Source organism: Nicotiana attenuata, unplaced genomic scaffold (assembly GCF_001879085.1).
Source record: "Nicotiana attenuata strain UT unplaced genomic scaffold, NIATTr2, whole genome shotgun sequence".
NCBI lineage: Eukaryota > Viridiplantae > Streptophyta > Magnoliopsida > Solanales > Solanaceae > Nicotiana > Nicotiana attenuata.
In genome coordinates, this window is record NW_017670527.1 from 338158 (window position 1) to 351574 (window position 13417).

At 34.8% G+C, this 13417-nt stretch overlaps 1 protein-coding gene across 1 annotated transcript; it reads right to left on the bottom strand.

Annotated features, from left to right (window-relative positions):
- Positions 1-7828: 7828 nt before the first annotated feature.
- Positions 7829-10824, bottom strand: LOC109240587 (patatin-like protein 2). The gene is made up of 7 exons (XM_019407249.1): positions 10395-10824; positions 10117-10301; positions 9841-10027; positions 9590-9751; positions 8980-9282; positions 8416-8591; positions 7829-8114 (listed from the first exon to the last, which is right to left on the bottom strand). The coding sequence occupies exons 1-7, from the start codon at positions 10524-10526 to the stop codon at positions 8039-8041; spliced, it is 1221 nt and encodes a 406-aa protein (XP_019262794.1). The 5' UTR covers positions 10527-10824; the 3' UTR covers positions 7829-8038.
- Between the last annotated feature and the right edge of the window lie 2593 nt (positions 10825-13417).

Here is a 13417-nt window from a genome sequence, read left to right on the forward strand (position 1 = left end):
CCGATAAGGTTGTAATAAGTAAGAACGAAATGTTTGTAGGAAAAGGTTACCTCACTGAGGGCCTTTTCAAGCTGAATGTAATGGTTGTCGAAAATAATAATAAAATTTCAGCTTCGTCTTACTAACTTGAGTCAAATGAATTATGGCATATATGTTTGGATCATGTTAATTATAAAACCTTGCAGAAAATAATTAATTTGGAAGTATTGCCTAAATTTGAATGCGACAAATCAAAATGTCAAATATGTGGGGAATCTAAGTATGTTAAAAATCCTTATAAGTCAGTTGAAAGGAATTCAGATCTTTTATATTTAATTCACACAGATATTTGCGATATGAAGTCAATACCATCTCGCGGTGGAAAGAAGTATTTCATAACTTTTATTGACGATAGTACTCGATATTGCTATGTTTACTTACTTAATAGTAAAGATGAAGCAATAGACGCATTCAAGCAATACAAAAATGAAGTTGAAACGCAACTTAACAAGAAAATCAAAATGATAAGAAGTGATAGGGGTGGTGAATATGAATCTCCTTTTGAACAAATATGTTTAGAATATGGAATTATTCATCAAACAACGGCCCCTTACACGCCCCAATCCAATGGGATTGCAGAAAGAAAGAATCGTTCATTAAAGGAGATGAACGCATTATTGATAAGTTCTGGTTTGCCACAGAACTTGTGGGGGGAAGTCGTTCATACGGCTAGCCGAATACTAAATCGAGTACCCCCATAGCAAAACACAATCCATTCCATATGAAAAATGGAAAGGAAGGAAGCCCAACTTGAATTAGTTTAAAGTGGGAGGTGTTTGGCAAAAGTGCAAGTTCCTAAACCCAAAAGGGTAAAAATAGGACCGAAAACCGTTGATTGTGTTTTCATAGGATATGCGACTAATAGTAAAGCATATCAATATCTGGTTCATAAATCAGAAAATTCCGACATTCATAATAATACGGTTATAGAATCAGATAATGCTGAGTTCTTTGAAAATATATATCCTTATAAAAAGGAATGTGAGTCGATTGGTGAAGGATCTAAACGACCTCGGAAAGAAACAAAAGAAAGTACACTTAATCAGGAGGATCCAAGACGTAGTAAACGTCAAAGAACGTCTACTTCATTTGGACCGGATTTTGTGACTTTCTTATTGGAAAATGAGACTCAAACATTTAAATAAGCTATGTCTTCTTCGGAAACATTATTTTGGAAAGAGGTAGTCAATAGTGAAATAGAATCCATACTGAACAACCATACATGGGAATTGGTTGATCTTCCTCCAGAAAATAAACCGTTGGGTTCTAAATGGATCTTTAAGAGGAAAATGAAAAATGATGGCACTATTGACAAATTTAAGGAAAGACTTGTGGTCAAAGGGTATAGACAACGAGAAGGTCTTGGCTATTTTGATACATACTCTCCAGTTACAAGAATTACGTCCATACGAACGTTAGTAGCGTTAGCTGCAGTTTATGGTCTTGAAATTCATCAAATGGATGTTAAGACAACCTTCTTAAATGGAGAGTTGGAGGAAGAAATTTACATGGAACAACCTGAAGGGTTTGTGGTTCCAGGTAAAGAAAAGAAGGTATGTAGACTTGTTAAGTCCCTTTACTGACTAAAACAAGCACCCAAACAATGGCATGCGAAATTTGACCAAACAATGTTGTCAAATGGTTTTAAAATAAATGAATGTGATAAATGTGTGTACATTAAAAATGTTCCAAATCACATAGTCATTGTTTGCGTATATATGGATGATATGCTGATAATGAGTAAGGACATTGCCAACATAAATACGACTAAGCGCATGCTAACTGGCAAGTTTGATATGAAAGACTTGGGAGTTGCTGATTTAATTTTGGGAATTAAGATCCATAAGACTTCTCAAGGTCTGGCACTGTCACAATCTCACTATATTAAGACAGTACTTGAAAAATTCAAGCACTTGGGCTTTAAAGTTGTAAAGACTCCAATTGACGTGAATCTTGCATTAGCAAAGAACAAAGGCCAAAGCATATCACAATTGGATTATGCTCGTGTGTTGGGTTGCTTAATGTACATCATGAATTGTACACGACCAGATATATCTTGTGCTATAAGTAAATTGAGTCGATATACGAGCAATCCAGGTCAATCTCATTGGATGGCCATGAAATGAGTTTTGGGGTATTTAGTACATACCCAGGACTTTGCTTTGCACTACAGTAAATATCCTGCGGTCATTGAGGGATACTGTAATGCAAATTGGATCACTGGATCAACTGATTCCAAGTCAACAAGTGGATATGTATTCACTATTGGTGGAGGAGCGGTATCTTGGAAGTCGTCCAAACAAACTTGTATTGCCCGCTCTACAATGGAGGCTGAATTCATAGCCTTAGATAAAGCCGGTGAAGAAGCTGAATGGCTCCGAAATTTCTTGGAAGATATTCCATTTTGGCCCAAACCGTTGGCACCAATATGCATACATTGCGATAGTCAAGCGAAATTGGAAGGGCTGGGAGCGCTATGTATAACGGTAAATCTCGTCATATATGACGAAGACATAAAACCGTTAGGCAATTACTCTCTAGAGGAATTATCACGATTGATTATGTAAAGTCAAGTGATAATGTGTTGGATCCACTTACAAAAGGCCTAACTAGAGAGGTAGTTGAGAAATCATCAAGGGGAATGGGACGGTGGCCGAGAACAAGTCATAGTGGCGGTAACTCTACCTAGAAGACTGAAGATCCCAAGATCTACGTTCAAGGAGATCAAACAAAGTCATTAATGACGGTTCAACATTGTCAACTAAACTTTTGGTCCATTCTCGTGATGGGACAATGTTCATTACCAAGGATAAAGCATTAAGGCTTTTTAATAATTTCTAAATTTGATACGGGGTATATCAAATAGTGTATCTACGGGATGACACGTTTAGGAATCACCTATGTAAGTGTGAAGTGTTAGCCGCTTCAAGGAGAACTTTGTAAGGCCACTACGCACTTATGAAATCAGGCGGTGTTCATGGCTGAAACGCACACAACAATGAGAATCAAAGACGGTTAAGGGTTGGTTGTGTGACTTATGGTTGTCTAGGTATACACCAAAGTTCGTCGGTTCAAAGATATCAAAATCTACCGATTGATCGAGTATACCCGACATAAGTTCACTACGGAAGTTCAAAGGGAAACCTACTTATCCAGATGCAATTAATCCTTGCTTGCGAATCACACAGTTTTTCATGCATATTTCCGTGATATAGCCATTCCCCATTCATGTGGGGGATTGTTGGGATTTTAAGTATATGATATACTTAAAATAGGGTGAATGGGAAATGGAGGGAAATGAAATTTTTAAGTAAAATTTTAAGTTTCACCCCTTGGCAAAGGGACATTGTCCCATATTGGAAGAGGAAGAGGTTTTTTATGGGTATATAAGCAATTTCTCTTCTTCTAACTCTTAAAGAGTTGAGAAGAAGGCAAGCCTCGCGCCGTCATCGTCGTCGCTCGCTCGGCTCGGCTCGGCTCGGCTTCGGCTTCGGCTTCGGATTTGGTCAAATGATCGATTGATTGATTAATTTTTTGGACCAAATTTATTTGTTAATAGTAAAATATCAACAGAAATGTTATTAAATATTTATTTTAATAACAGAATATTAATATTAAATCCAATCCGTTTTTCAGTTGTGTAACTGAAAATTAAACTACCCTCTTCAATTTTTCCTCTTTATTTTCCCTCTTTATTGTTGAGTAAATAGCCATTTATGTTATGGCATTTTTGCGGTGGCCATTTTGCATAAACAGTCATTCTGAAGAGTTGCACCTCTTCAGATTTCAGCCCAACTTTGGCTATAAATACAAGACTATTCTGCTCAGAATTTCAATACGAATTTTCTGAGTTCTTCTCCTTTCTTCTGCATGTTTTAACTTCAAAGAAAGCAACAGTAAGTGTGATTTGCTACCGAAATTTGTGTTCGCTGAAACACTGGGGTTTGAAGTACCACTACACCAGTGTGTAATTCGTTCTATCCTGGGAGGAAATAATCCATAACCTTGGGTACTAGGAGGGGATTACATTCCTTAAGGAAACACTGTGATTTCAGTGGGCTCGAATTGGTTTTTGTTATTTCGTTTACATTTCTATTTATGTTATTTTATTTTCTCCAAAATTGTTTTACAAATACAGATTACTAACAACCTTTTCCATAGAAGGTACATGACCCATCATGAGGATGTTACTTCTCACATTAGCGTAAGTGTCATTCAAGCCAGACAAAAACTGAATGAGTTGTTGGGCCTCTTTGAGTTCATGAACAACACCACAAGTTCAAGGTTTACCCAGAGATAAGGTGTTGAGTTCATCCCACAGACCTTTAAGCTTAGTGAAGTAACCAGCTATATTAGAAGAACCTTGTGTAGTAGAAGAAATTGCTCTCTGAAGACTGGTAAAAGAAAGATATTTGATTCCTCAAATCTCTCTTCTAGGTTATCCCAGACATCTTTAGTAGTTTTATAGTAGAGGACAGTTTTGCAACGTCTTTTGAAAGTGAATTCATTATCCAAGCCCGAACCATATTTGTTACACATTTCCCAGTTGTGAAAATTTTCTGAATTTGCGGTAGGTTTAGTTAAGGTTCTATATTCAATTAGTTGAATTTTGTTCTTCGCAGAAAAGCATTCCCTCTTTCCACTCCCCTTAACTCGTATAGGAAAAAGAAGTAGAGACTAACATAACTCCAGGAGTGTCAGATGAATGTAGAAAAAGTAGATGTAGGGCAGCATTCGAAGGAGAAGACGAGCTCCCTGGAGTAACGTAACATTCGAATGAGAAGACGAGGTTCCAGTCATGTTTACACACTAACACCAAGTGTAACAAACATATATAAATCCAGCAAGAACTAAGTAATGATACTGCAAAAACTATACCAATACAGTACTTAAGCAAGAAAATTGAGAGTAGATAGAGATATCACCACGATGCGAAGTCGAGGTACGAAAGGCCAAGAAAACTTTAATTCCAATTTTCCTTGAACTAGAGATGCACCAGAGAAAATTGTCTCAACAATACGACAAAGACGACTGTAGAGAAGGAAAATCACCTCGAAAAAATCAGTTTTGACCAGAAAACCAAATAGAGACGTGACGAGCGTAAAATACAACACAAAATTTACGCTCACTAGTCAAAGATAGTATATAAAATATCTTCTTCACAGGATTCGATTTAAACAATGTTCAAGTAAATTCTAGATTAAATTAATGCTATTCAGTAGGGGTGTACATAGGTCGGGTTGGTTCGGATTTTACAATTATCAAACCGAACCAATTGTGTCGGGTTATTAAATCTAAAGACCAAACCAAACCGATAAAACTCGGGTTTTTCAATCTCGGTTTTTCTCGGGTTATTCGGGTTTTTTCCGGTAAAATCTTCTTAGAACAAAACATATAACTTGTGCTCAAAATATTTCTTTAATCCTAGTAAGATACAACTATATAAAGTACTTTCTAAGAAAATAATAAAAAATATGAGATGTGTCATGGCATTATCCTAAAATATTCAACAATAAAGACAATAAAATTATGTAATATAAATATTGCTAATTAAAAAGTCATAATAAAAATAAACATAATCTAAAAGTACTGAGTCATACTAAAATAAGTAGACTAATAAGGGAGTATTAATTACATGACTAAACGCTAAAGAAAAAATAAAAATAGGTCATGCATTTTTATCTAAATTATTGCAAACAAAAAATAGATATTCAATACATTCCCGTTAGTAGTATTGAACTGAATGTCTTATGTTAGCATTAATATTGATTTGATTTTGGTTTGGGCTTTTGTTAGCATTATTTAATTTACCAATATTAATGGCTATAAAATTTATTGGAACATTCAAAAGTTCTAGGTCCAACCTTGAAATAATACCTTAAAAGATAAAATTATGAAATTTTTTAAGAAATATTTATAAATTACATCACAATAAGTATATTTATATTTTTAATATATCTAAAATTTCTATATATTTAAGTCGGGTTGATTTGGTTTCGGTTTGACTTTCTTTAGTTAAAACCAAACCAAACCAATTATAGTCGGGTTTTTTTTCCAACACCAAACCAAATCAAAACAAACCATAGTCGGGTTTTTTTTCTCGGTTTGACTCGGATTATCGGGTTGGTACGGTTTGTCGGTTTTCTTTGTACACCCCTACTATTCAGGATGTTCACACTTTGGTTTGGGATGTGTACGGACTACAATTAACAATTAAAAATAAAACAATTGGCAATTGATCGCAAAGAACTAGAGACTAGCAGAATTAGATTGTTATATATGTGAGAGGGTCATGACATGATAAGTGTAAGATTGTTATCCTGAAATTGACACCGTTTAATTTCACTATTAATGATCTATTGATTCTCTCGAATTCAACAGGTTATTATCCTATTATTCTGACACAGGTTTCTCTCTCGATTAAACCTATACCGTTCAAATAAGCTAATATGAAGTGCGGTGAAACTTACAAGAATCTATTGGTAAGAATGGTCTAAGAGAAATTTCTCTCGAATATTTCTCAATCTGAATTCAACAAGTAGATCACAAAGCTCTTTCAATTACATTAAAGAAGTACCAAAATAAATTAAGGCATGCTCTGCAAAAATATTCAATATTACGCTCCTCTTCCGGTTAAACACAATAATGAATATAATCACAACTAGAGTTCAAACTCTTCCAACAAATTCAAGTAATCAAACAATAATCAAATCCATAGATAACAATCAAGTCACTAAATCATGTCAAACCCTGAGGTAAACTACTCCATAATTACGGAGAAAGTCATCATAAATGGAGTTAAAGAATAAGAATGCATTAATCCAACGTTACAATCCAAACTCGCCTATTGATTGGTAGAAGGAAGATGAAATCTTGTGTCTTGAAGCTTCCTGTGCTCTGCAAAAGCTCCCAAGGTCAAAAGTCCTCTAAAAATTGTATTTTTGATGTATTTATACTATGTAGGAATGGGCCCGGACAAAACTACCATTTTCAAGCCGAAGTGGGACAATTGGACCACGAAAATACACTATTGCGTCGCGCCATGCGTCACCCCATGCGCCGCATTAGTGAGGATCTTCAGAGAGTTAATTTTTTTTACTCTGTAGGAATTTTGCACTAGCGCCCCATGCTCCGCGGCGCATGGCGCGGCGCGGTAGTGCATTTTTCTCAGAGTAATCTCTTTATCTCACTTTTTTTTATATCCAGACTTGGTCCTCGGCCCCCGAACGTGATCATGATTTAATTTCTTGGGCATCTATTCAAACTTGAAAGCTCCAAATCATCCATTTTATCTCCAAACTCGCTTCTTCACTCGAAATCACATCCTACACAATATAACATACGTAATAAGTACAAAGCGTTAACAATTAGGCTCAAATACAATCAAAGTATAGTAATTAGAGTGTAAAATGTACCTAAAACACGAGTTCCTAGTCTACCATCAAGACGCCGATCACCAGAGATTTCATTGTACTCGTGAAGAAGACGACGGGAGTATCCAGGATTCACTCTGATACCATGTCAAGATCAAGAATTGCAAGGAGATAGACCAATTTTTGGATTGAACCTTAATTGAATGAAGAAGAAGCGAGCATCGAAGAGAGAATTCTAGAAGCAGATTTTTTCATCATCTGCGTGTATTTCTCTCAAGTGTACAATGCCCTATTTATATTTACAGGTAATAAATGAATAAAGTGTTTAAAAACAAATACAGTATACATGCATTTGCAGCTATACTATGTTGGGCCTCCCATGTTCGTTGGGCCTGGTCCATATCAAAATAAGTAACTCCAACAGAATATCATGAGTAAATACATTTATATTGGTATGAATTACGGAGATGTTATATACAACATACTACTCCATAGAGCATTTCTTACATATGTCAAATTAACTGGTGGTGAACATACTTCTAAACTATTGCAGCAAATAAATAAATTTTATACAAAATATCCTATACCTAATCCCAAAAACAATAAAGGAAATCTTGTTCGGATTATTATTTGTAGGCATTCTTGGTAAGAGGCGATCTTGATTCGCGAAGTCTTCTTTCATTCACCAATAACCTTGCAAACCTGTCACCAAAAGATATATACAAACACTTAATGAGTTAACTTTTTCATATTTTCAAATTAAGATAACTTCAAGTGATTGTATATATTAAGTTCAACTTAATTACTCAGAGAACAAATTAAATTATATTATTCACAAAGGACAAGAGAAGACTTTTCTAACACTTTTTCTAGTTGTCCCTGTTTTTTATACACAAAGTTTACCATTTTGCACATGTAGCCAATAAGAGCATAATTTTGTTTTTAAACTTTTGACATATTTCCCACTCTTAATTTTATCAAAGTATTATCAATATTTTAATACCTTTTAAGAGCGTCTTCATTAGTTCCTCCTTTAGGAATTGGTTCTGCCAAACCTGTTTCCAAATTTACCCTTGAAAGTGGCTTCTTTAGTAAATTTTGCCCTATTTCCACTAGCCTTTCCAAATTTTCCTTTGTGGCTATATCCACTGAGGCTTCTGTTCCACTCAGTTCATCCTCCTGTTAATTATGAATAATCAAGAAAATATTAATCAACCGCTATAATAAAAGACAGCCTCATTCACAAAGTATTTCGCGTTCACGCAGGGTTCGGAGAAGGGTCACACTCCACGGGGTGTGATTAGGCAGCCTACCCTGATGCAGGTATCAGTGGCTGATTCCATGGCTCGAACCCGCACAAAGCATCTCGCGTTCACGTAGGGTTTGGGGAAGGGCCGCACCCCAAGGGGGTGTGATGTAGGCAGCCTACCCTGATGCAAGCATCAATGACTGATTCCACGGTTCGAACACGTGACCTATAGGTCACACAGAGACAACTTGATTGTTGCTCCAAGGCTTCTACTATAGTAAAAGAAGCATAATTAAGAATGAAAATGACATTACATACTTGAATTCGAAGGTAATTATCATCACAGTGAAGAGCTTGGAAAACAACAGAGTTATGGTAATCAACCAAATCAGCACTTGATTGGGTGAATACTTCGATTAGTGGTGTGGATCCTTTGTGAAATAGCCAATTCACAATACCCCATTTGGCTGCCATTGATGCATTATATTTATGTTCACATTTTGCAGATCCTGTCCCTATTGATATTACAAGGAAACGCCCATAATCCATTGGTTTTATTGGGAAGAAATCTGGATTGTCCTTCAATATTTCTTTGCTTACTTCTGATACTGCGATCAAAGCCTGAAAAACACATGCCAGCATCTTTTTAGCATTTTCACAGTTGAGTAAATTTCACCTTTGACGTTACTAGGAAAATGAAAAGGGTTAGTTTCTATTAAATAAGAAGAATTAAACTAAATAACCGCTCACTCAACCGCTTAAAGTTAACATAGCTGGCATATGTATATATAATATAAACATGTATAATCAGTGTATAATATATAATGTATATCGCTAGAAAAAGTAATATATAGTTAATCTAACCGGTTATTTAGGTAAAAATCTCGAGAGTAATAATTAGTTAGTAGTATATTAATAGAGTGCTTACCGGATTATTTGCAGCAACACCACCATCAATGAGATGATGTTCTTTTACATTGCCTTTGGTATCCTCAACTTTAAAATAATGAGCAGGAAGATAAGTAGGAGCTGCTGATGTACTCATACAAATATCAGACAGTTTTGCATCATAACATGCCGATCGTTTCGTCTGCATCCAAATAATTACTCATGTTTGTGTCAAACCACATTAGTTAATATGATTAAGTGATAAATTAAAATGGACTAAGACAGATGTACCTCATAAGTGGAGAAGATGGTAGGCTGCAGTTTCATGATATCAAAAGTAGGAATGACAACGTTAGTAATTGTATTGCTAAGACGAGTATCTTTCAGTTTCTCCTTGACAACTTCATGCAGGTACTTCCCATCGTATTTTGGTCCTATTATAGCTTGCACCATGTTCCCAATTGGAGCAAACAACCCGCTGCATATTTGTCAATTAGTCAAAATAGTAAAGGGAACTTGGTGCTTTTAATATAGTATACATATAGATATGGATCGATGTGTATATACCACTTCTTTTGTGGAAAGATCTTTGGACAATGCTCTAGGTAGAATGGTGTAATATCTTTGGCTGCATAAAGTGGACGACCATTTTCATCAGGAGCAGTTAACATGGCCGTCACAAGACCACCTGTGCTCGTTCCAGCAATCACATCAAAGTAATCAGCAAGTCTCGCATCGTTACCATCTAACTCCTGCAAATTTCATGCAAAAATTAAAGCCATAAAAGAGGAAATGGATCAATCGTTATATGTAATATATACATATGTATATATAAGAAATTTGACCTGAAGTTGAGATTCAAGAAAACTGAGAATGGTAGCTGGAATAATTCCGCGAATGCCACCTCCATCAATGCTAAGAACAGTGATCAAATCTCCGTAAGTTGGAGGTTGGATTTGAGATGTTTTTCTCTCCATTTGTGATGATTTAATATTCTAATTAAACTGATATTCTAATCAAAAGAGGATAATAAAACTGATTATATATAAATGAATAATCTTACTATAATAATTAAGATCTAGAAGGCTTGGACAAACTGTTGAACTTATGAAGTGTATGAATTATGAGAATATTATTGAAGTGGTTTATGATATTCTTTGCAATGTATAAGGAAACATATTTATAGGCCTCGCTCTCGAGAGACTTGGTGACTTAAGGGTCAATGATTGACTTATCAAATGGAGAATGTTTCTATGAAAAGTTAAAGAAATTTCTGGGAAATATGTAGCAATGAGGACTGAATATCGTGAAGCGAAAATTAAACACTCTAGAGAATTGGTATTATTCAATTAAATAGGAAACAACAAAAATAAACATTTGAATTTTCTTATACTAAAAATACTTCTTGTTCAGCATGCAAGATTAAAGCCGCCAGCGTAAAGTATTATTACTCGTACAAGTTTGTGTGGTTATGGATTGGACCACATCTAAGTACGTACTATGGACTTTCTTAGATTTGATTTGTCAAACTAGTGAATCTTTTTTGTTTTCTTGGTTCAACCATTTGGTATCTGGAACTTAGTAACAGGATTCGCTGTATAGGGCACCTTAAGGGAAAGTGTTCGCTACCAAAAAATTTTCTACTTTTGGGGCTCGAATTCGAGATCTTTAATTAATGGCCAAGAAATCTTATGCATCCCGCTACATCCGTTGGTGCATGGTAACCTAACCTTGTGAGATTATTTGCCTTATTCTTAGTCTTAACTTCTTTATTTTAAGTGCTAATATCTCTTATCGTGAAAGAAATGAGATTAAATTGAGAGAATTAGTATTAAGGACAACTTTCTTAGATTTGACTTGTCAACCTACTGGAATTTATTTCGTTTTATGGTTTAACTACAGTATAACCTCGCAATAACAGCCTCGTTTGTTCCGGATATTTTTGAATGTTATAGTGAATTGTTGTTATAGAGAACATTTATTATAATATAATAGAACATGAAATTTGGTTCCAAGAAAACTTGGTTTTTATAGTAAAATGTTATTATATAAGGATGTTGTAATAGAGAAGTCTGATTGTAGTTGGTATCCGGAACTGAATGACCTGACTAATCTATATTCGCTATATAGGGCAAGCACTCCCTATATATCAAAAATTTATCTACTCCCACGGCTCGAACCAACGACTTTTAATTAATGGCGATGGGATCTTGTCCATCCCATTACATCTATTGGTGGCAACCTTGTGAGATTATTCGCCTTATTCTTTGTCTTATTATTTTAAGCGCTGATATTTCTTATCGTGAAAGCAATGAGTTTAAATTGAGAGAATTAGTCAAATTAAGTCGTCAAGAGCATATCTCTTGTTGCATACGAAGAGTATTACTAGTCTCTTGTACTCCCTATCATTGAAGCTGAACTTTTCAAGCTTCTTTAATTTATTCAAAGAGATTTTCCCTACGAAAACACATAAAACACTGTCATCTTATACTCGATAATAATAATATTGCAAATTAACACAATAATTTTCTAAGTAGAATAGTAAACGATGTACTTTTTAATATAATGTACCTTTTTAATTTCCTCACTCAAATCACATGCATCAGAACTTTTGGTATCTATTTCTTTATATCTCAAAGATTATTTATAACTAGAGTAATTTCAAACTATAAGGACGTCCTGGAATGTAATTCGTATGTGTAGTCAATTGTTGTACTTACCTCGTTGGTGACGGGTCTTTGTATTAAGAAATTTATATGTTATTGAGAAATATTCATAAAGCACTATCTTTTAGTGGTAATTAGCTATCTATAGATACCATTGCTATATTACGGATCGTAGATACGTTTTCTGTTGTTATAAGATGTATTAAATGTATTTAAGCTACTGTATTCATGAATACAGTAGCAAAAATAGGCGTGAATCAGGGAAGTCAAGCTAATCAGTTGTTGTATTCGAGTGTATTCGACTGTATTCATGGCGTGAAACATGGGATTACAGCTGGACAAATTATTGTATTCGACTGTATTCACGGCGTGAAACAGGGGATTACACTGTTTTTAAACGGAAAGTGAATTAATTAACATAATAGACTCCTAATATAACTCAACAAACTCAATTATAACACACAAATTTTGTATTTCCAGTTATAAAAAAGATTCTCAACTGAAAAACACCCCAAAAACATAGCAATCTTCAGAGAAATTATATAATACATCTGAATACAGAAATTATATTAATTAAAAAAACATATGAATACATTCGTGGCATATAGCGAGACAGTGAATACAATGAAATACATAGAATACAGCGGGATGCATTGAAATACAATGAAAAAAAAGACGGTGAATACAATGAAATACATGGAATGCAGCGAGATACCTTGAATTACAATGAAAAAAAAAGACAATGAATACAATGAAATACATGAAAATACAGCGTGATACGTTGAAAATACATTGAAATATATTAACAGAAATCTTCTTCTTCATCGCGATTAATTGAATACCAGGGCTTCTGATTTGATTGAAAAGATTAGCCTTTTTTGTATTTGCAACGGATTTCTTCATCGCCTTTTGTATCTTTGGAGCAGAAGTATTTGATAATTTTACTTTATTCTTCTTCTTCATCGCGATTAATTGAATACTAGGGCTTCTAATTTGATCGAAAAGATTAGTCTTTTTTGTATTTGCAACGGATTTCTTCATCGCCTTTTGTATCTTTGGAGCAGAAGTATTTGATAATTTTACCTCATTCTTCTTCTTTGTCTCGATTAATTTGATTGAAAAGATTCAGTCTTTTTTTGCTCGACTCGTCCTTTCTGGAGCTTCGATTCGGAAATGCTTGCTAGGGTTTCTCGTAGGATTGA

Excerpts from the sequence above, each read along its gene's own strand:
- LOC109240587 (XM_019407249.1), bottom strand. The coding sequence starts at position 10,526 with ATGGAGAGAAAAACATCTCAAATCCAACCTCCAACTTACGGAGATTTG. Across the intron at positions 9,752-9,840 it reads CCATCTTCTCCACTTATGAG|ACGAAACGATCGGCATGTTA; the intron begins GTACATCTGTCT and ends ATTTGGATGCAG. Across the intron at positions 8,592-8,979 it reads ATAATTACCTTCGAATTCAA|GAGGATGAACTGAGTGGAAC; the intron begins GTATGTAATGTC and ends CATAATTAACAG.